General features: G+C 43.0%; 1 protein-coding gene across 1 annotated transcript in view; it reads left to right on the top strand.

Annotated features, from left to right (window-relative positions):
* Positions 1-2,813: 2,813 nt before the first annotated feature.
* Positions 2,814-21,764, top strand: part of LOC111969693 (dnaJ homolog subfamily C member 16) — a 33,303-nt gene continuing 14,352 nt past the window's right edge. Inside the window, exons 1-9 of the mRNA XM_023995876.2 lie at positions 2,814-2,896; positions 3,585-3,802; positions 11,803-11,869; positions 12,192-12,334; positions 12,697-12,875; positions 13,298-13,482; positions 16,936-17,040; positions 17,130-17,288; positions 17,439-17,569. Coding sequence (XP_023851644.1) covers positions 3,624-3,802; positions 11,803-11,869; positions 12,192-12,334; positions 12,697-12,875; positions 13,298-13,482; positions 16,936-17,040; positions 17,130-17,288; positions 17,439-17,569 — 1,148 coding nt within the window. The 5' untranslated portion in view covers positions 2,814-2,896; positions 3,585-3,623. The remainder of the gene's footprint in view (positions 2,897-3,584; positions 3,803-11,802; positions 11,870-12,191; positions 12,335-12,696; positions 12,876-13,297; positions 13,483-16,935; positions 17,041-17,129; positions 17,289-17,438; positions 17,570-21,764) is intronic.

The following is a 21,764-nucleotide window of genomic DNA, read 5'->3' as shown; positions in this document are numbered from 1 at the left end:
AGGTGTGCCATGAGAGCGTGACAAGATGGTCAAATGCTTGTGTCTCACAGCCAATGCATGAGTTGGCAACTCTGAATAAAAATGTTACCTGATGGCAGTTTGTCTGAAGGAGATCAAGATGTCACCAGCTGTCTACTACATCAGATACAGATAACGTGATTGGCAGATGTGATCAGCAGAGTACCATGGATAGTACATGAGTTTGCAGTTTAGTACTCGGTGGCGTTTTGCCTGTCCAACTAGCGAATATAAAAGTTAGTATTTCGATTTTTTTAAATATATATAATTGACATTGCTAACAAACGGAAATGTGTTCAGAATAAATAAATATACACAATATGTAAAAACCATCTCCTCCCTGGAAGAGATTGATCATATCGAAAACTAAAGCAGATAGCACCTATTTACAAAACATTGCTTTTTTTGTGTCACTAATAAAAAATTCAAAAGGCACTCGCACATCTGAGCAATCTTATTTGCAGGTGTATGGTAACAGCTGAACAAGATGAAGGAAAAGGGAAACCGCACACTGCTCTTGATAGTATCACTGATCATTAATAAGCTTACGTATCGGCCTCATGGCCTTCGTCAGAGCTTTTTATTTTTATTTTATTTTTTAATTAGCACCCTTATGTAGACCTAGTCCCACCCACATCCGTTCCACGCATCGAAAGGGGTTGGAGGCAAAGGAAAAACAAATAAGTGCTACCAAATATAACAATATGCATTTCATAAATATTCGAATAAAGTGTGTAAATAAGACGTATTAAACACGTCTGTAAAACCACAATGAGGACATAGACCTACCGAGCAAGTTTTCAGTAATCATTGGGTACATCATCTGAAAAACATCAGAGTAATCTTAAATAGGGGCATAATTCATGTTCAKATTRACAACATAACATACATAGGCATTTCATCATTAAGACCTTTAAGAAATAATGTCTGGAGGGTGAAAATCCCAAAACATTCTCTTTTACTCAGAGTATTATTAACGTCACTTCCCCTGTCTGATATCTTAACTTTCTCTATGCCACAAAATATAAAGGTAGAAATGTCATGCTTTAGGTCATTAAAATGTACTGCGACTGGATAATCCCTGTCGTTTCTCCTGATTGAACTTTTATGTTCACTAATTCTCTCTTTGAGAGAACGAGAGGTTTTACCTACATAGCACAGCCCACATGGACATTTAATCATGTAGATAACATGGGTGGTGGAACACGTAATAATGTCATTTATTTGGAACCGTTTTCCTGTGTGTGGGTGGCAGAAATATTCACACTTCATCATATTGTTGCACTCTGCGCATCCTCGGCATCTACAGCTACCATTTGGAAAAGGGCGTAAGGCTATTCGCCACAATGTCTGGATGAAGCTCATCATTTGGCATTGGGGGACAAACGAGATGAACTGCTACAAAAAAAAGACCCGCTAAAGTTAAAGAACAGTCCGTAATGTTCACAACCACATGTACTTTGAACTCCCGAAAAGTGGGGGATGCGGTCAAGAAACACTGGCATATTTTACCATCGGACCCAGTTTTGCCGGCTGAATTAAAAAATACACCACTTATTGTGTATAGGAGAGGTCGCAATTTACGCGATAAATTGGTTCATGCCAACTGCCAGCCACAAAAGAAAATCAGTCAGGCTCTTTTACGCCCTCTGCCAAATGGTAGCTATAAATGCAGAGGATGCGCACAATGTAAAAATATGAAGTGTAAATATTTCTGCCAGCCACATACAGGAAAACGGTTCCAAATAAATGACATTATTACGTGTTCCACCACCCATGTTATTTACATTATTAAATGTCCATGTGAGTGTAACGGATGTGAAATGGCTAGCTAGTTAGCGGGTACGCGCTACTAGCGTTTCAATCAGTTACGTCACTTGCTCTGAAACCTAGAAGTAGTGTTGCACCTTGCTCTGCAAGGGCCGCGGCCTTTGTGGAGCGATGGGTAACGACGCTTCGTGGGTGATTGTTGTTGATGTGTGCAGAGGGTCCCTGGTTCGAGCCCGGGTATGGGCGAGGGGACGTACTAAAGTTATACTGTTACATTGATGCTGTTGACCCGGATCAGTGGTTGCTGCGGAAAAGGAGGAGGTTGAAAGGGGGGTGAATGTAACGGATGTGAAATGGCTAGCTAGTTAGCGGGTACGCGCTACTAGCGTTTCAATCAGTTACGTCACTTGCTCTGAAACCTAGAAGTAGTGTTGCACCTTGCTCTGCAAGGGCTGCGGCTTTTGTGGAGCGATGGGTAACGACGCTTCGTGGGTGTCAGTTGTTGATGTGTGCAGAGGGTCCCTGGTTCGCGCCCGTGTCGGGGCGAGGGGACGTACTAAAGTTATACTGTTACATGGGCTGTGCTATGTAGGTAAAACCTCTCGTTCTCTCAAACAGAGAATCAGTGAACATAAATATTCAAATCATGAGAAACGACAGGGATTATCCAGTCGCAGTACATTTTAATGACCCTTCAGCGGCCGCCCCCGCCCCGTGCTCTCCCCGGCAAGATGTTTAATATAACACACATACATTAATTATTAATTTCGGTTGCCTATCCTGACGTGAAGTTTGTTCTATAGAAAGTATTTGACTCTGATGTGTGCCACATAAATATTTGACTCTAGCCACAAAATTAAGGAAATTAGAAGGGGGGGAGAATTCTGGCGGGTGGGAGATTTTCGGCACCTGTTATGCAACATATTGGATGCCACCCGTCGTTAACCCCAAAGAAGAAGAAGAAGAGGAAGAAGAACAACTCACACTCCAGTACAGTAGGTGGCGCTGTATGCAAATTTGAAGAAGCAGCATCTTTAACGTTAACTGGTAGCCAAAATCAAATTATATCGGTCGACATGATGACAAGTTGATTTTGTGACTGATCCAGGTTTAGTATTTTTACAACATATTTTGTAGCGAGTTAGCAATATATTTTCATGTTGCATCGCTGTCTAGATACATAGGTACTGTAGACATGACTTGGCCTTCTAACGTTAGCTAGCCAGAGTAAAGGCAAAAACTGCTAATACAGATAAAATATTTGCTGCTAGCTGGGTAAAGGGCTGGAATAGCCAGCCGCTAGCTAGCTCACCACATTCATTATCTTTCACTGTGCCTTATTTAGTTAGCTAGCAGAGTAATGTGTATAGCTAACTAGTTATAAAAGCTACACTAGTATTCTGTTTGGCCAGCTGTCAACAATCTAACGTTATCTAGCAAAACATCGACCAAATTCTGCTAGCTATATTAGCTAGCTGTGTAGCTAATGTTGATCATGTCAATAGTTATACCTAGCTAACTTTGGCTAGATAGATTGGTACTAGCTGCTGGCTAGGTGGGGTCATTTATGCCAGCCTTAGCGAAACGTTTTGATTGTTGTTCATTGCCACTCCGTGACTCATTAGAGAAACGCATTGACCGAGTTGATGCAGGTGAAGTGTCTCAAAGACACAATTGAAACCATTTAACAACACCGCAGAACTGCACCGCTGTATTGAAAATGAAAGTGATGAACTGCCAGTGAGTCATATGATATGAATGTATCTTTTTACTTTCATTTCTTCCTCCTGACTCAGGTTGCAGATTTAGAGACGTTGGGACAGGGAGGAGAGGAGATGGGGGGATTGTGTAGGCCACTCCAGGCCTCTATGGTCTGGCTGGCCGTTCTCCTTCTGCTGCTGGGGGAGACGGTGAACACAGCCCAGGAGTTTGACCCCTACAGAGTCCTGGGGCTCACCAAGAGTGCCAGTCAAGCAGAGGTCAAGAAGGTGTACAAGAGGCTGGTCAGAGAATGGTGAGTTGGAAACACCCTGCTACTTTTTGTCTATCATACTATGAATAGGTTTGGGTAACGTGTGAGTGTGGTGCCTCTTAAGGATGGATGTGTGTTTGTCTCTAGTAATGTCTGTCAATAGGGTAGGGAGAACTTACCAGACCAATTGTCGGTCTGCATAGTAGGGGCCATTAGCTTGCTTTCTGTCGGCACAGAGTGTTATAGGGACCACTAAGTACTTTCGGCCGGGAGATGCACAACAATTCTACACTGACATTTTTTACAAGCAGCGTGTGTGCATCTAAGTTGGAAAAATGTATGCACACAATGAAAAATATTGAAGTTAATAAAGCTGGAATCCTTAATTTTTCTAGGCGCACTGTTGTTCCTAAATTAAAATTCCAGGTCACACAGCAAAATATTTTGGTGCATATGCGACTAAAATGGTAGCACTGTAGAGCCCTGTCTTACTTTCTCTTGAAATATCACATTTACATAAGTATTCAGACCCTTTAATCAGTACTTTTGTTGATTCACCTTTGGCAGCGATTACAGCCTTCTTGGGTTCAGTCTTCTTGGGTATGACGCTACAAGTTTGGCAAACCTGTATTTGGGGAGTTTCTTCCATTCTTCTCTGCAGATCCTCTCAAGCTCTGTCAGGTTGGATGGGGAGCGTCGCTGCACAGTTATTTTCGCGTCTCTCCAGAGATGTTCGATCTGGTTCAAGTCTGGGCTCTGGCTGGGCCACTCAAGGACTGTTGGAGACTTGTCCCGAAGCCACTCCTGCATTGTCTTGGCTGTGTGCTTAGGGTCATTGTCCTGTTGGAAGGTCAACCTTCACCCCATTCTGAGGTAATGAGCGCTCTGGAGCAGGTCTTCATCAAGGATGTCTCTTCCGTTCATCTTGCCCTCAATCCTGACCAGTCTCCCAGGCCCTGCCGCTGAAAAACATGCCCACAGCATGATCCTACTACCACCATACTTCACCTTAGGGATGGTATTGGCATATTGATGAGCGGTGCCTGGTTTCCCCCAGACATGACACTTGGCATTCAGGCAGAGAGTTCAATCTTGATTTCATCAGACCAGGGAATCTTGTTTCTCATGGTCTAGGAGTCCTTTAGGTGTCTTTTGGAAACTCCAAGCGGGCTGTCATGTGCCTTTTACTGAGGAGTGGCTACCATCTGGCCACTCTACCATAAAGGCCTGATTGGTGGCGTGCTGAAGAGATGGTTGTCCTTCTGGAAGTTTCTTCCATTTCCACAGAGGAACGCTGGAGCTCTGTCAGAGTGACGATCGGGTTCTTCACCTCCCTTCTCTTCCGATTGCTCAGTTTGACCAGGCAGCCAGCTCTAGGAAGAGTCTTGGTGGTTACAAACTTATTCCATTTAAGAATGATGTAGGCCACTGTGTTCTTGGGGACCTCCAATGCTGCAGACATTTTTTGGTACCCTTCTACAGATCTGTTCCTCGACACAATCCTGTCTGGGGGCTCTACTGACAATTCCTGCAACCTCTTGGGTTGGTTTTTGGTCTGACATGCACTGTCAACTGTGGGACCTCATATAGACAGGTATGTGCCTTTCTAAATCATGTCCAATCAATTGAATTTAGCACAGGTGGACTCCAATCAAGTTGTAGGAACATGTTAAGGAGCATCAATGGAAACCGGATGCACCTGATCTCAATTTCGAGTTTCATAGCAAAGGGTCTGAATGCTTATGTAAAAAAAAAAAAAAAAAAAAGCTCACCTTTTATTTGGGCTAGTTGAGAACAAGTTCTCATTTACAACTGCGACCTGGCCAAGATAAAGCAAAGCATTGCGACACAAACAACACAGAGTTACACATGGAATAAACAAGCGTGCAGTCAATAACACAATAGGGAAAAAAGTGTGCAAATGGCGTGAGGAGGTTAGGCAATAAATAGGCCATAGTAGCGAAGTAATTGCAATTTAGTAAATTAATACAAGTGGCAGATGGTGATGTGCAAGTAGAAATACTGGTGTGCAAAAGAGCAGAAAAGTAAATAAAAACTATATGGGGATGAGGTAGGTAGATTGGGTGGGCTATTTACAGATGGGCTATGTACAGCTGCAGCGATCGGTTAGCTGCTCAGATAGCTGATGTTTAAAGTTAGTGAGGGAAATATAAGTCTCCAGCTTCAGTGATTTTTGCAATTCGTTCCAGTCATTGGCAACAGAGAACTGGAAGGAAAGGCGGCCAAAGAGGTGTTGGCTTTGGGGGTGACCAGTGAGATATACCTGCTGGAGAGCGTGCTACGGGTGGGTGTTGTTATCGTGACCAGTGAGCTGAGATAAGGTGGAGCTTTACCTAGCATAGACTTATAGATGACCTGGAGCCAGTGGGTCTGGCGACGAATATGTAGCGAGGGCCAGCCGACTAGAGCATACAGGTCACAGTGGTGAGTGGTATAAGGGGCTTTGGTGACAAAACAAATGGCACTATGATAGACTGCACCCAGTTTGCTGAGTAGAGTATTGGAAGCTATTTTGTAAATGACATCGCCGAGGATCGGTATGATAGTCAGTTTTACGACGTTATGTTTGGCGGCGTGAGTGCAGGAGGCTTTTTTTGCGAAATAGGAAGTCGATTCTAGATTTAATTTTGAATTGGAGATGTTTAATATGAGTCTGGAAGCCGAGTTTACAGTCTAACCAGACACCTAGGTATTTGTAGTTGTCCACATATTCAAAGTCAGAACCGTCCAGAGTAGTGATGCTAGTCGGGTGGGCGGGTGCGGGCCGCGAACGGTTGAAAAGCATGCATTTGGTTTTACTAGCGTTTAAGAGCAGTTGGAGGCCACGGAAGGAGTGTTGTATGGCATTGAAGCTCGTTTGGAGGTTAGTTAACACAGTGTCGAAAGAAGGGCCAGATGTATACAGAATGGTGTCATCTGCGTAGAGGTGGATCAGGGAATCGCAAGAGCGATATCGTTGATATATACAGTGAAAAGAGTCGGCCCTAGAATTGAACCCCGTGGTACCCCCATAGACTGCCAGAGGTCCGGACAACAGGCCCTCCGATTTGACACACTGAACTCTGTCTGAGAAGTAGTTGGTGAACCAGGCGAGGCAGTCATTTGAGAAACCGAGGCTGTTGAGTCTGCCGATAAGAATACGGTGATTGACAGAGTCGAAAGCCTTGGCCAGGTCGATGAAGACGGCTGCGCAGTACTGTATTTTATCGATACCGGTTGTGATATCGTTTAGTACCTTGAGCGTGGCTGAGGTGCACCCGTGACCAGCTCGAAAACCGGATTGCACAGCGGAGAAGGTACGGTGGGATTTGAAAGGGTCAGTGATCTGTTGATTATCTTGGCTTTCGAAGACTTAAGAAAGGCAGGGCAGGATGGATATAGTTCTATAACAGTTTGGGTCTAGATTGTCACCCCCTTTGAAGAGGGGGATGACCGCGGCAGCTTTCCGATCTTTAGGGATCTCGGACGATATGAGAGGTTGAACACACTGGTTATAGGGGTTGCAACAATGGCGGCGGATAATTTTAGAAAGAGAGGGTCCAGATTGTCTAGCCCAGCTGATTTGTACGGGTCCAGGTTTTGCAGATCTTTCAGAACATCTGCTATCTGGATTTGGGTGAAGGAGAAGCTGGGGTGGCTTGGGCAAGTAGCTGCAGGGGGTGCGGAGCTGTTGGCCGGGGTTACGGTAGCCAGAAGGAAAGCAGAGAAATGCTTATTGCCGTAGAGAAAGCCGTAGAGAAATGCTTATTGAAATTCTCGATTATCGTGGATTTATCGGTGGTGACAGTGTTACCTAGCCTCAGTGCAGTGGGCAGCAGGGAGGAGGTGCTCTTATTCTCCATGGACTTTAGAGTCCCAAAACGTTTTGGAGTTAGAGCTACAGGATGCAAATTTCTGTTTGAAAAAGCTAGCCTTTGCTTTCCTGACTGACTGCGTGTATTGGTTCCTGACTTCCCTGAAAAGGTGCATATCGTATTGATTCTAGTGCAGTCCGTCACAGGATGTTTTTGTGCTGGTCGAGGGCAGTCAGGTCTGAAGTGAACCAAGGGCTATATCTGTTCTTAGTTCTACATTTTTTGAACGGGGCATGCTTATTTAAGATGGTGAGGGAATTACATTTAAAGAACGACCAGGCATCCTCGACTGACGGGATGAGGTCAATATCCTTCCAGGATACCCGGGGCAGGTCGATTAGAAAGGCCTGCTCGCAGAAGTGTTTTAGGGAGGGTTTGGCAGTGATGGGGGCTGGTTGTTTGACCACGGACCCATAGCGGATGCATGCAATGAGGCAGTAATTGCTGAGACCCTGATTGAAAACAGCAGAAGTGTATTTGGAGGACAAGTTGGTCAGGATAATATTTATGAGGGTGCCCATGTTTACTGATTTAGGGTTGTACCTGGTGGGTTCCTTGATCATTTGTGTGAGATTGAGGGCATCTAGTTTAGATTGTAAGACTGCCGGGGTGTTAAGCATATCCCAGTTTAGGTCACCTAACAGTACGAACTCTGAAGATAGATGGGGGGCAATCAATTCACATATGGTGTCCAGGGCACATCTGGGAGCTGAGGGGGGTCTATAACAGGCGACAGTGAGAGACTTATTTCTGGAGAGATTCATTTTTTAAATTAGAAGCTCGAACTGTTTGGGCATAGACCTGGAAAGTATGACAGAACTTTGCAGGCTATCTCTGGAGTAGATTGCAACTCCCCCTTTGGCAGTTCTATCTTGACGGAAAATGTTGTAGTTGGGTATGGAAATCTCAGATTTTTTGGTGGCCTTTCTAAGCCAGGATTCAGACACAGCAAGGACATAAGGTATTTATGTTTTTTATTTTTAATGCATTTGCCAAATTGTAAACTTTTTTTTTTGCTTTTTCATTATGGGGAATTGTGTGTAGATTGAGATTTTTTTTAAATCGAATACATTTCAGAATAAGGCTGTAATGTAACAACGTGGGGAAAGGGTCTGAATACTTTCCGAATGCACTGTATATACAGTACCAGTGAAAGTTTGGACACACCTACTCATTCAAGAGTTTTTCTTTATTTTGACTATTTCCGACATTGTATAATAATAGTGAAGACATCAAAACTATGAAATAACACATATGGAATCATGTAGTAACCAAAAAACTGTTAAACTAATCAAAATATATTTTAGATTTTACGTTCTTCAAAGTAGCCACCCTTTGCCTTGATGACAGCTTTGCACACTGTTGGCATTCTCTCAACCAGCTTCACCTGGAATGCTTTTCCAACAGTCTTGAAGGAGTTCACACATATGCTGAGCACTTGTTGGCTTCTTTTCCTAACCTCTGCAGTCTAACTCATCCCAAACCATCTCAATTGGGTTGAGGTCGGGTGATTGTGGTGGTCGGGTCATCTGATGCAGCACTCCGTCACTCCTTCTTGGTCAAATATCCCTTACACAGCCTGGAGTTGTGTTCTTGAAAAAAAAACAAATTATATCCCACTAAGCGCAAACCAGATGGGATGGCGTATCGCTGCAGAATGCTGTGGTAGCCATGCTGGTTAACTTCACTAGGGTAGGGGGCAGCATTCGGAATTTTGGATGAAATGCATGCCCAAATTAAACTGCCTGCTTCTCGGGCCCAGAAGATATGATATGCATATAACTGGTAGATTTGGATAGAAAACACTCTAAAGTTTCCAAAACTGTTAAAATAGTGTCTGTGAGTATAACAGAACTGATTTGGCATGTGAAAACCTGAGAAAAATCCATTCAGGAAGTAGGTTTTTTTGTTGGTTTTGTAGTTTTCTATTCAATGCCATTACAGTATCCATTGACTTAGGACTCAAATTGCAGTTTCTATGCCTTCCACTAGATGTCAACAGTCTTTAGAAATTGTTTCAGGCTTGTATTCTGAAAATGCTGAAGTAAGAGCAGTCGGAATGAGTGGACCCTAAAGTGTCACAGAGCTTTTTCATGCGCGAGACCGAGAGTGCCTTTCTTGTTTACCTTTTTAAATTGACGACGTTATTGTCCGGTTGAAATATTACCGATTTATTTAGGCTAAAAACAACCTGAGGTTTGAATATAAACATCATTTGACATGTTTCTATGAACTTTACGGATACAATTTGGATTTTTTTTGTCTTCCTGTTTTGACTGCGTTTGAGCCTGTGGATTACTGAAGAAAATGCGCAAACAAAACTGAGTTTTTTGGATATAAAGAGACTTTATCGAACAAAAGGAACATTTATTGAGTAAATGAATATCTGCTGAGTGCAACCATATGAAGATCATCAAAGGTAAGGGATTAATTTTATCTCTATTTCTGACTTTTGTAACTGTTCTACTTGGCTGGCTACTGTTTGTAATGATTTGTCTAGTGGGCTATGTTCTCAAATAATCGTACGGTATGCTTTCGCTGTAAAGCATTTTTTAAATTTGACACCGTGGTTGGATTCACAAGAAGTTAATCTTTAAACCTATGTAAAATATGTTTTGTTTTCTGAATTTTTATAATGAGTATTTCTGTATTTGAATTTGGCGCCCAGCAGTTTCACTGGCTGTTGAAGAGGTGGGACGCTACCATCTCACGTGCCCAAGAGAGGTTAAATGTGCCTTGAATTCTAAATAAATCACTGACAGTGTCACTAGAAAATCACCATGCTTCACGGTGGGAAAATCCTCCTCCATGCTTCACGGTGGGAACTACACCTGCGGCAATCATCCGTTCAGCTAATCTGCATCTCACAAAGACATGGCATTTGGAACCAAAAATCTCACATTTGAACACATCAGACCAAAGGAGAGATTTCCACTGGTCTAATGTCGATTGCTCTTGTTTCTTAGCCCAAGCAAGTCTCCTCTTATTGGTGTCCTTTAGTAGTGGTTTCTTTGCAGCAATTTGACCATGAAGGCCTGATTCACGCAGTCTCCTCTGAACAGTTGTTGAGATGTGTCTGAACAGTTGTTGAGATGTGTCTGAACAGTTGTTGAGATGTGTCTGTTACTTGAACTCTGAAGCATTTATTTGGGCTGTAATTTCTGAGGCTGGTAACTATTCTGAACTTATCCTCTGCAGCAGAGGTAACTCCTTTCTTTCCTTTGGCAGTCCTCATGAGAGCCAGTTTCATCATTGTGCTTGATGGTTTTTGCGAATGCACTTTAAAAAACTTTCAATGTTCTTAAAGTGTTCCTGGTTGACTGATCTTCATGTCTTAAGGTAATGGACTGTCATTTCTCTTGTCTTATTTGAGCTGTTCTTGCCGTTGTATGGACTTGATATTTTACCAAATAGGGCTATCTTCTGTATACTACCCTTACCTTGTCACAACACAACTGATTGGCTCAAACACATTAGGAAGGAAAGAAATTCCACAAATGAATTTAACAAGGCACACCTGTTAATTAAAATTKATTCCAGATGACTACCTCATGAAGCTGGTTGAGAGAATGCCAAGAGTGTGAAAAGCTGTCAAGGCAATGGGTGTTTTACTGTGAAGAATCTCAAATATAAAATATTTTATTCGTTTAACACTTTTTTGCTTACTACATGATTCCATATGTGTTATTTCATAGTTTTGATGTCTTCACTATTATTATACAATGTCGAAAATAGTAAAATAAACACTTGAATGAGTAGATGTGTCCACACTTTTGACTGGTTGTATGTATGGTATGTATGTATGTATGTATAAATGTATTTTTTAAAATTTTTATACAGACTTTCTAAAAAAAATAATGAATTTACAAATTATCCAATTTGGTGCAAGGCTGTTTGGCTCATCTCATTCGCCAAGAGGAATAACCTTGCAGCTGTTTTTGATTAGTAAACAATTCCATGCTTGTGGGTGGTACATTTAAAATAAAACCCAGCCTTTAAACAAAATTGGCTGAAAATAATATGTATGTCATATCATAGGAAAAGTCACCGGATTCACATGGATTTGCAAGCCTAAAAATATCATACTTTGACTAAAACAATGACTTATTGACTTCAATCGCTGTTCAACAACTCTGCTAATAAGTGTCTCTGTGCTCTGTGTTCAAGGCACCCAGACAAGAACAATGATCCTGGGGCTGAAGATATGTTCATCAAGATCACTAAATCTTATGAGGTAAACCTAGTTTCACTTACCAGACACACATGCAGGCAAAAATCTTAAATGTTTAGATTCATGTTTATTCAACTAACATGGCTATGTCGCATGCACTGGGTGTGTGCACTACAGATTTTGACACAGCGCAAATCTAACACCTGGCTCAACTAATCAAGAGCTTGACGATTCTGCTGCTGAAGTGTTGTGTAAATGCTGGGCTTGTACAAAAGCCTGCACATCCTGACCCTGTGGGTCTCCCAAGGATCTGAATTGTATTTAAACTACAGTCAGGAGCAGGAGAGGAGTTCATAGTAAAGTTTGATTGGATCCCCTCCCTCAGATCCTGGGGAATGTGGAGCGGCGCGCTAACTATGACCGCTACGGTCAGATGGAGGAGAACAAGCAGGGTCAGCACCAGCAGGGCTTCAACCGACACTTCCACAGCAGCTTCCATTTCGACGAGTCATTCTTCAGTTTCCCTAGGTCAGTGCAAAGGAAAAGCTACCACGCAACTCATTTGCCAATCATAGCATGTTGTCTCGTGTCCCTTGCAATGACTGTGATATGTGTTGGTTTTACATACCTTAATTGCACTGTCGCTCCGGGTAAGAGCATCTGCGGAGTGATCAAAACGTACATATATTCCCACTTTGACGGGTCCCTGAATTGATTGTTCCCTGAGGCCATTTTGAAAGATACAGTATCAAAGCCTTCTTTATTTTTCTGTCTGGGGTAACCCTGACGAAGGCTACATGCTAAAAACGCATTGGGTTTAGTAGTAAAGAAGCATCTTTAATCAACTGCCATTGTCCTCCCAAGAGTGGCTAAATCTTCTCTTCCCCCAGGTCAGGCCGGGACTTCTCAGACAGCAAGTACCTGCTCGACCACGCAGGGTTCAACAGCAAGGTGCTGCCCGACAGCTTCAAGCGGCCCTACCTGATCAAGATCACCTCCGAGTGGTGCTTCGCCTGCGTTCACATCGAGCCCGTCTGGAGGGAGGCGGTACAGGAGCTAGAGCCACTGGGTACGAAGTCGGCTGACTTCCAGGAAGTCCATGGCTGTGTCCCAACTGGCACCTTATTCCCTATATACTGCACTACTTCTGACCAGGGGCAATAGGGCTATGGTCATAAGTAGTGGACTCTGTAGGAAAAGGGTGCCATTTGGGATGCAGTACACGTCTTTCACTAAGAATCCGTTTGGGGTCGAATCCTGATTTGAAGATTGTTAAATTCATTCACTGATGTGTGGTTTGTGACATAGGTGGAGAAACTAACCGTTGACAAGAGAACAACAGGGGAAATGGGCTCAAACCTATTAGTCAGTGGTGACTCAAATGAATCAAAACATACAGTACATTGTAATCCGTTTAATACAGCTGTCTCTTTGCTTCCCTCTACTGTCCACTGGTATGTAACAACCTAACGAATGGTCTCCATCACTCAGGTGTGGGTATCGGTATTGTTGACATTGGTTACGAGCGTCGCCTAGCCAACCAGCTGGGTGTCCATCGCACGCCATCCATCCTGGGTGTGGTCAATGGTAGAGTGACCGTGTTCCACTACTCCGTGGTCAGAGAACACCTGCGACAGTTTGTAGAAGACTTGCTGCCTCAGAGGCTGGTGGAAAAGGTAGGCCTGCTGTTAACAATATTGCAACGTATCCAGTATGATTTATAGTAATAATAATGGGTGCTAGCGAGTGTGCTAGGTATCAACAGCCAATCCAGTAGAGACTGGAAGCTATAGTAGGCTTTGATTGGTCAATCTTGATGCGATATCGCTGAGAATTCAGCTTTCCCCAACTTTGGTCCCGCCCTATTCACACTCTCTCACCCATGTTCGGATCTCCCAACAGTCTCCTGCCCATTTCACTTCCCTCCATTGAAAATGAATGGCTTTCGATGTTTTATTGCCACCTGTCCTGTTCAGTTAATCCGCACCATTATAATAAATAGTCAGGAACACCTCAGACAGTTTGTAGTGGACCTGCTGCCTCCGAGGCAAACACAGGTCCAAAATAATAGCTTGTAGGGCAACTCCGCCACTTTTCAACCTCACTCATTATCTTCAGCACCAAACCAATGTCTACGTATATGTTTCTATGATCTGTGTTAAAAGAGAAGGTCCTAAAAAATGCTTCTCTGTGACATCACAGGGTAAGGTTAAAAGTAAGGAATATTTTCAGAACCTGCAATGAGTTTTTCTAGTAAGAGGGATGGTAATTTCCTTGCTCCCCACGTCACTGTGAATCTCATAGTGTTTGAAAATAATTATTTAAATGTAACTTTTGATGTGATCGAGTAACTTTTTAACATTGTTTTTTTCTACAAAGCACATACACTACCGTTCAAAAGTTTGCGGTCACTTAGAAATGTTGTTTTTGAAAGAAAAGCAAAAAAAATAAGTCAATTTAAAATGGCATAAAATTGATCAGAAATACAGTGTAGACATTGTTAATGCTGTAAATGACTATTGTAGCTGGAAACGGCTGATTTATAAAGAAAAATGGAATGGAGTAAGTGTACCTAGAAAGCCAGCATCCCGGAGTCGCCTCTTCACTGTTGACGTTGAGACTGGTGTTTTGCGGGTACTCTTTAATGAAGCTGCCAGTTGAGGACTTGTGAGGTGTCCTCACAAGTACATTGAGGACTTCTCTAATGTACTTGTCCTCTTGCTCAGTTGTGCACCGGGGCCCTCCCACTCCTCTTTCTATTCTGGTTAGAGCCAGTTTGCGCTGTTCTGTGAAGGGAGTAGTACACAGCGTTGTACGAGATCTTCAGTTTTTTGGCAATTTCTCGCATGGAATAGCCTTCATTTCTCAGAACAAGAATAGACTGACAAGTTTCAGAAAAGTGCTTTGTTTCTGGCCATTTTTGAGCCTGTAATCGAACCCACAAATGCTGATGCTCCAGATACTCAACTAGTCTAAGGAAGGCCAGTGTTATTGCTTCTTTAATCAGCACTGCAGTTTTCAGCTGTGCTAACATAGCTGACGGTTTTCTAATGGTCAATTAGCCTTTTATAATAAACTTGGATTGGCTAACACAATGTGCCATTGGAACACAGAAGTGATGGTTGCTGATAATGGACCTCTGTATGCCTATGTAGAAATTCCATATATCAGCCGGTTCCAGCTACAATAGTCATTTACAACATTAACAATGTCTACACTGTATTTCTGATCAATTTGATGTTATTTTAATGGACTTTTTTATTTATTTATTTATTTTAAAAAACAAGGACATTTCTAAGTGACACCCAAACTTTTGAACGGTAGTGTATATGTGCCATCTTGACATATGTAGACACTGGATTGGTGCTGGAGATAATGAATATGAGGTTGAAAAGGGGCGCAGTTGCTCTTTAATAAGCTACAGTGCTTTTCATTCCAAAGTGATGCAAAGGGATATGTGAATACTTTACTCATATATTGTGTATAATTGCTGCAATTACGCAGTATCTGTAATGCGTATTGTAGGTTTCCTTTTTTTGCACTGCATGTCATAAAATACAGTGCATTATCAAAGTATTCAGACCCTTTGACTTTTTCCACAATTTTTTACGTTACAGCCTTATTCTAAAATGGATTAAATCGTTTTTTTCCCTTTGTCATTATCGTGTATTGTGTGTAGATTGACAAAGTTAAAACAGGTTTTTAGACATTTTTGTAAATGTATTAAACATTTCAAACTGAAATATGACATTTACATAAGTATTCAGACCCTTTACTCAGTACTTTGTTGAAGCACCTTTGGCAGCGATTACAGCCTCAAGGCTTCTTGGGTATAACGCTACAGGCTTGGCACACCTGTATTTGGGGAGTTTCTCCCAATTTTCTCTGCAGATACTCTCAAGGTCTGTCAGGTTGTATGGGGAGCGTTGCTGCACAGCTATTTTCAGGTCTCTCCAGACATGTTCGATCGGGTTCAAGTCCGTGCTCTGGCTGGGACACTCAAGGACATTCAGAGACTTGTCCCGAAGCCACTCCTGCGTTGTCCTGGCTGTGTGCTTAGGGTCGTTGTCCTGTTGGAAGGTGAACATTTGGTCCAGTCTGAGGTTCTGAGCGTTCTGGAACAGGTTTTCATCAAGGATGTTTGTACTTTGCTCTGTTCTTTCCCTCGAGCCTGACTAGTCTCACAGTCCCTGACTCTGGAAAAACATCCCCACAGTATGATGCTTACACCACTGTGCTTCACCATAGGGATGGTGCCAGGTTGCCTCCAGACGTGACGCTTGGCATCTTGTTTCTGATGGTCTGCGAGTCTTTAGGTGCCTTTTAGCAAACTCCAAGTGGGCTGTCATGTGCCTTTTACTGAGGAGTGGCTTCTGTCTGGCCATTCTACCATAAAGGCCTGATTGGTGGAGTGCTGCAGAGATGGTTGTCCTTCTTGAAGGTTCTCACATCTCCACAGAGGAACCTTGGAGCTCTGTCAGTCACCTCCCTGACCAAGGCCCTTCTCCTCTGATTGCTCAGTTTGGCAGCTCTAGAAAGAGTCTTGGTGGTGCCAAACTTCTTCCATTTTTAAGAATGATGGAGGCCAATGTGTTCCTGGGGACCGTCAATGCTGCAGAAATGTTTTGGTACCCTTCCCCAGATCTGTGCCTCGACATAGTCCCGTCTCGAAGCTCTACGGACAATTCCTTCGACCTCATGGCTTAGTTTTTGCTCAGACATGGACTGCCAACTGTGGGACCTTATATAGACAGGTGTGTGCCTTTTGCAAATCATGTCCAGTCAATTGACTTTACCACAGGTAGACTTCAATCAAGTTTTAGAAACATCTCAAGAATGGAAACAGGATGCACCTGGGCTCAATTTCTAGTCTCATAGCAAAGGGTCTGAATACTTATGTAAATACGTTTTTTTAGTTTCTCACTTTGTCGTTATGGGGTATTGTCTGTAGATTGAGAATTTTTATTTATTTAATACATTTTATAACAAGGCTGCAACGTAACAAAATGTGGAAAGAGTCAAGGGGTCAATATACTTTCCGAAGGCACTGTATGAATATATAAAGCATTTTAATCTTTCCTGAACTGAATCAGTTGTTCCATTGATATTGTTTTATTTTTCTTTGTCAGGTAACAGATAAGAACTATGTGTCCTTCCTGGGCAGCTGGCACGTTGAGAACAATCCTAGCGTGTTGCTGTTTGACCAAGTGCCTGCAGTGCCCCTGCTCTACAAGGTAACACACACACCGAGTGTGTCTGTGGGAAATGGTTATCTATCCAGTCATCAGTCCAACAGCTTACCCTTCTCTCTCCCTCTCTCCAGCTCACAGCGTTTGCCTTTAAGGACTATGTGCGGTTTGGTTACGTGGACCAGGGACTGACGGAGACGTCCAGGCTACTGCGTCAGTTCAACATCAACAGCTATGCTCCCACAATGCTGCTGTTCAAGGAGAACACTGAGCAACCTGCTGATATTATACAGGTAAACTCATGGACCAGTATTAAGATGGTTACATGCGCTGGATCTAGAGGACTTATTCTGTTTTTGGTGTCAGAGATGAAGGGGTCAGAACCACAAGACTGCCAGTTGAATAACCTGATCATTACTCTCTCTCTCTACCCACCCCTTCAGGCTAAAGGGATGAAGAGACAGATCATGGAGGAGTTTGTGTCCAACAACAAGTACCTGTGTGTCCCTCGGTTGGTCAACCAGCATCTGTTCGATGAGCTCTGCCCCATCAAGCAGTTCCACCGACGCAGGAAGTAAGAACCAACTAAATCTGGCCACTGATCTTAAAGGTCCAATGCTGCCGTTTCTATCGCCACATCAAAAATAATTTCTGGATAACAATTTAGTACCTTACTTTGATTTCTATTAAAATAGTCAAAAATAAACAAAAAAAGCTTCTTAGCAAAGTGCAATTTCTCAACCAAGAATTTTGATAGGACTATCTGGGAGTAGTCTGAGTGGGGACGGGGAAACTGAAAACTAGCTGTTATTCGCGGAGAGGTTTGGAACTCTCTTTCTTATTGGGCTGTTAATTAACTTATGGCCCAAAACGCCATCCCTTCAAAACAGAGTGAAATTTCAGGATGTCTTTTCAAACAGCTCTCACACTGAAAGGGTATTATCATTTTATTAAATTTCACAGTATTATTCCAACCTCACTGTGGAAATATACAATACAATATTGTTAAGGGAATTATTTTCCCAAGGTTCATAAACTGAACTTCAATTAAACACTCTGTCTGTAGCCAAGAGTTTGTAAGGTTCTGGTTGAAATGAAACAGAGGCCAGTCACAATAGTCAGAATGTTTATTCCCGAGAGCTCTGCCAATCATACCATGCACATAGGTATATATACCTCACATTTCGTCTTAAATGTCCCTCCTCTCTGACAATGCTGTTTTACAAGTTTATTCCAACACATATATTGCTTATCTTATGCTGCAACATGTTACACAATCTACTGCAAGCCCAACGATTTCTCCCCTCCCCGGGTGGGGACGACACATCTTTCCTGTTGTTAGTTTCACTGTGGTCACAAGTTGTCTGTTAACACTTCCTCTTTGCCTATGTATAAACATTCTTCATCAGACAGGGTAGAATTAGTTAGTTACGGTCATATCATTACTTTTAAATGTATACATCATTTAGTCATTATACATAAAATTCATAACAAATATACAGTTTATTTGGTACATCACCCTGTTCACAAATGGTTCCCTCCTAGAAACAGTGAGTCACGTGGCCGTGGCTTGCTATATAAAGCAGGCAGACTGGCATCGAGGCATTCAGTTACTGTTCGATTGAATGTTAGAATGGGCAAAAGGAGTGCCCTAAGAGACATTGAGAATGTATGATTGTCGGGGCCAGGCGCGCCGGATGTAGTATCTCGGTAACGGCCGGCCTCCTGGGCTTTTCACGCACGACAGTGTCCAGGGTTTACCAAGAATGATGCAACAACAAAAAAATAAACACGCAGTCCTGTGGGTGAAAACAGCTTGTTGATGAGAGGTCAAAGGAGAATGGCAAGAATTGTGCAAGCTAACAGGAAAATAACTGCGTAGTAAAACAGTGACGTGCAGAACGGCACCTATTGCAGCAGACGACCACACTGGGTACCACTCCTATCAGCTAAAAACAAGAAGTGTCTCCAGTGGGCATGCAATCACCAACACTGGTCAATTGAGGAGTGGAAAAACATTGCCTGGTTCGACAAATCCTGGTTCCTGTTGCGTAATGCTGATGGCAGAGTCAGGATTTGGTGTAAGCAGCATGAGGCCATGGCCCCATCCAGCCTGGTGTCAATGGTGTAATGTTGTGGGGAATGTTTCCGTGACACACACGTTCGGTCCCTTGATTAACAATTGAGCAACGTTTGAACGCCACACCATGTAGAATCCACGCCCCGGATAATTCAGGCTGTTCTGGAGGAAAAGAAAGGTCCTACCCAGTAGTGTATGAGTGTACCTAATAAACTTAAGAAAGAAAATCCGATTTTTGACTGCACTAGGCTTTAATATCCACACTGGTACCACTTAGAACATGCCTGGGCAAATATTTTCTGTGGAGGGCCACATTAGAATATATTCTTGCCATCGCSGGCCAGGATCATATAACAGGATTATACATCATGTGTATGACTTTGTTGACAGATATCTCTTCTGTAAATCACGTCCAGATATGCCACTTATTTAACTTTAACATGCACAGAAATAAACCACGTCCATATTTTCCTTTCTGTAGGTATTTTCATTATTAATCATGCAATGAACTACACGGAGGGGAAAGTCTGATGGGCATTGACTAGAGCAGTAAAGTCAGGTATAGTTTCGTCGCTATGCGCAGGATTGGTGAGAGTCAGTAAGAGAGGATCTGTGCCTTTACTTGTTATATTTCATCACTGAAGATGTCTGTTCACAATACATAGGTTGACCCAAACAGTACAAACATGTTCTGAGCATGACTCCTAATCTTTGGAAAGTTTTGTTCATCGAGAGATCCATAGAACCTCGTCAGTGACATTGTTTTGAGTAGTTCTCCAATCACTGCATCAGACTGAAGATCGATAAGCTCAAGTTCCAGGTCAGTGGGAGCGTTATCCACGTTGAAGGTGAAAGGAGGGGAAACCAACAGCATGTCATTTTCCATTACTTGAAATCCTCAATACAACAGGAAAACTGACCTTTCAAAGCACCAAGCAGCGATGTATACTTCTCCCGCTGGTCATTTTGATAGGGAACAGACTAGTAGTGTCAGAAGGTGGGTGAGATTGTTGGCTTCTACTTGGCGGGTCAGGAGGATAAATTTTCCCCTGAAGGCTTTGACAAGGCTGTATATCTGATGTGGAAAAAGGCTCTTCTGTTGTGGTTTGGAATTCAGTTCATTCATGAGGGCCATGATGTCCACGGTGAAGGCAAAATCAGCCAACCATTCTTTATCTTGCAGTTGAGGGGAATCCACATATTTTCCTTTCATTTGCAAAAACTCAGCAATCTCCGACTTCAGGTCCCACACCCTTATTAAGCACCTTCCCCAAACTCAGTCATCTCACGTTTGTGTGGTAGGGGAGATCTGCATGACCCGACTCTCTTCCAACAGTGTGACAAACTGCCTGTGGTTTAAAGATTTTGCTCTTATGAAGTTGACCACTTTAGTGACTGTATCCACATGGCTCATTTTCAGAACGCATTTACAGAGCACCTCCTGATGAATAATGCAATGCAGGAAATACTTTTCTGATCTGAGTTCAGCTCTGGTACTTGATCTTGTATCCTTTTCAAAAGGCCAACGTTTTTTTCCTGTTGAGTTTTCTCACCCATCAGTGGTCACACTGGGTAACTTTTCACAACTCAGTCCCAGCTTTGCCACACACGTATTAACCACCTGCAATCAATCGTTCCCTGTGGTTGTGCTCTTCATTGACTGCACTGAAGCAAGCTCCTCTGTAATTTCAAAGTCTGTGGTTATGCCTCGTAAGAATATCAACAACTGTGCCATGTCACGTGCCTCACTGCTCTCGTCCAGGGCCAAGGAGAAATAGGTCAAATCCTTTACCTTGTCTTTCAACTGTTCAAATCAAGTTTTATTAGTCACTTGTGCCGAATACAACAGGTGTAGACCTTGCAGTGAAATGCTTACTTATGAGCCCCTAACCAACAATGCAGTACAAATAAGAAATGAAGGTAACAAATAATTAAAGAGCAGCAGTAAAATAACAACAGTGAGACTATATACAGGGGGGTACCGGTACAGAGTCAATGTGCGGGGGCACCGGTTAGTCGAGGTAATTGAGGTACATGTAGGTAGAGTTATTAAAGTGACTATGCATAGATAACAGAGTAGCAGTTGTGTAAGAGGGGGGGGAAATGCAAATAGTCTGGGTAGCTATTTGATTAGATGCTCAGGAGTCTTATGGCTTGGGGGTAGAAGCTGTTTAGAAGCCTCTTGGACCTAAACTAGGCGCTCCGGTACCGCTTGCTGTGCGGTAGCAGAGAGAACAGTCTATGACTAGGGTGGCTGGAGTCTTTGACAATTTTTAGATCCTTCCTCTGACACCGCCTGGTATAGAGGTCTTGGATGGCAGGAAGCTTTGCCCCAGTAATGTACGTTGCCGTACGCACTACCCTCTGTAGTGCTTTGCGGTCGGAGGCCGAGCAGTTGCCATACCAGGCAGTGATGCAACCAAGTCAGGACGTTTTCGATGGTGCAGTTGTAGAACCTTTTGAGGATCTGAGGACCCATGCCAATCTTTTCAGTCTCCTGGGGGGGAATAGGTTTTGTCGTGCCCTCTTCACGACTGTCTTGGTGTGCTTGGTTTGTTGGTGATGTGGACGCCAAGGAACTTGAAGCGCTCAACCTGCTCCACTACAGCCCGTTGATGAGAATTGGGGTGTGCTCAGTATTTTCCCTGTAGTCCACAATCATCTCCTTTGTCTTGATCACGTTGAGGGA

This window comes from Salvelinus sp. IW2-2015, linkage group LG11 (assembly GCF_002910315.2).
Source record: "Salvelinus sp. IW2-2015 linkage group LG11, ASM291031v2, whole genome shotgun sequence".
Lineage (NCBI taxonomy): Eukaryota > Metazoa > Chordata > Actinopteri > Salmoniformes > Salmonidae > Salvelinus > Salvelinus sp. IW2-2015.
Note: the sequence above shows the minus strand (reverse complement) of the source record. Positions and strands in the feature narration are given on the sequence as shown.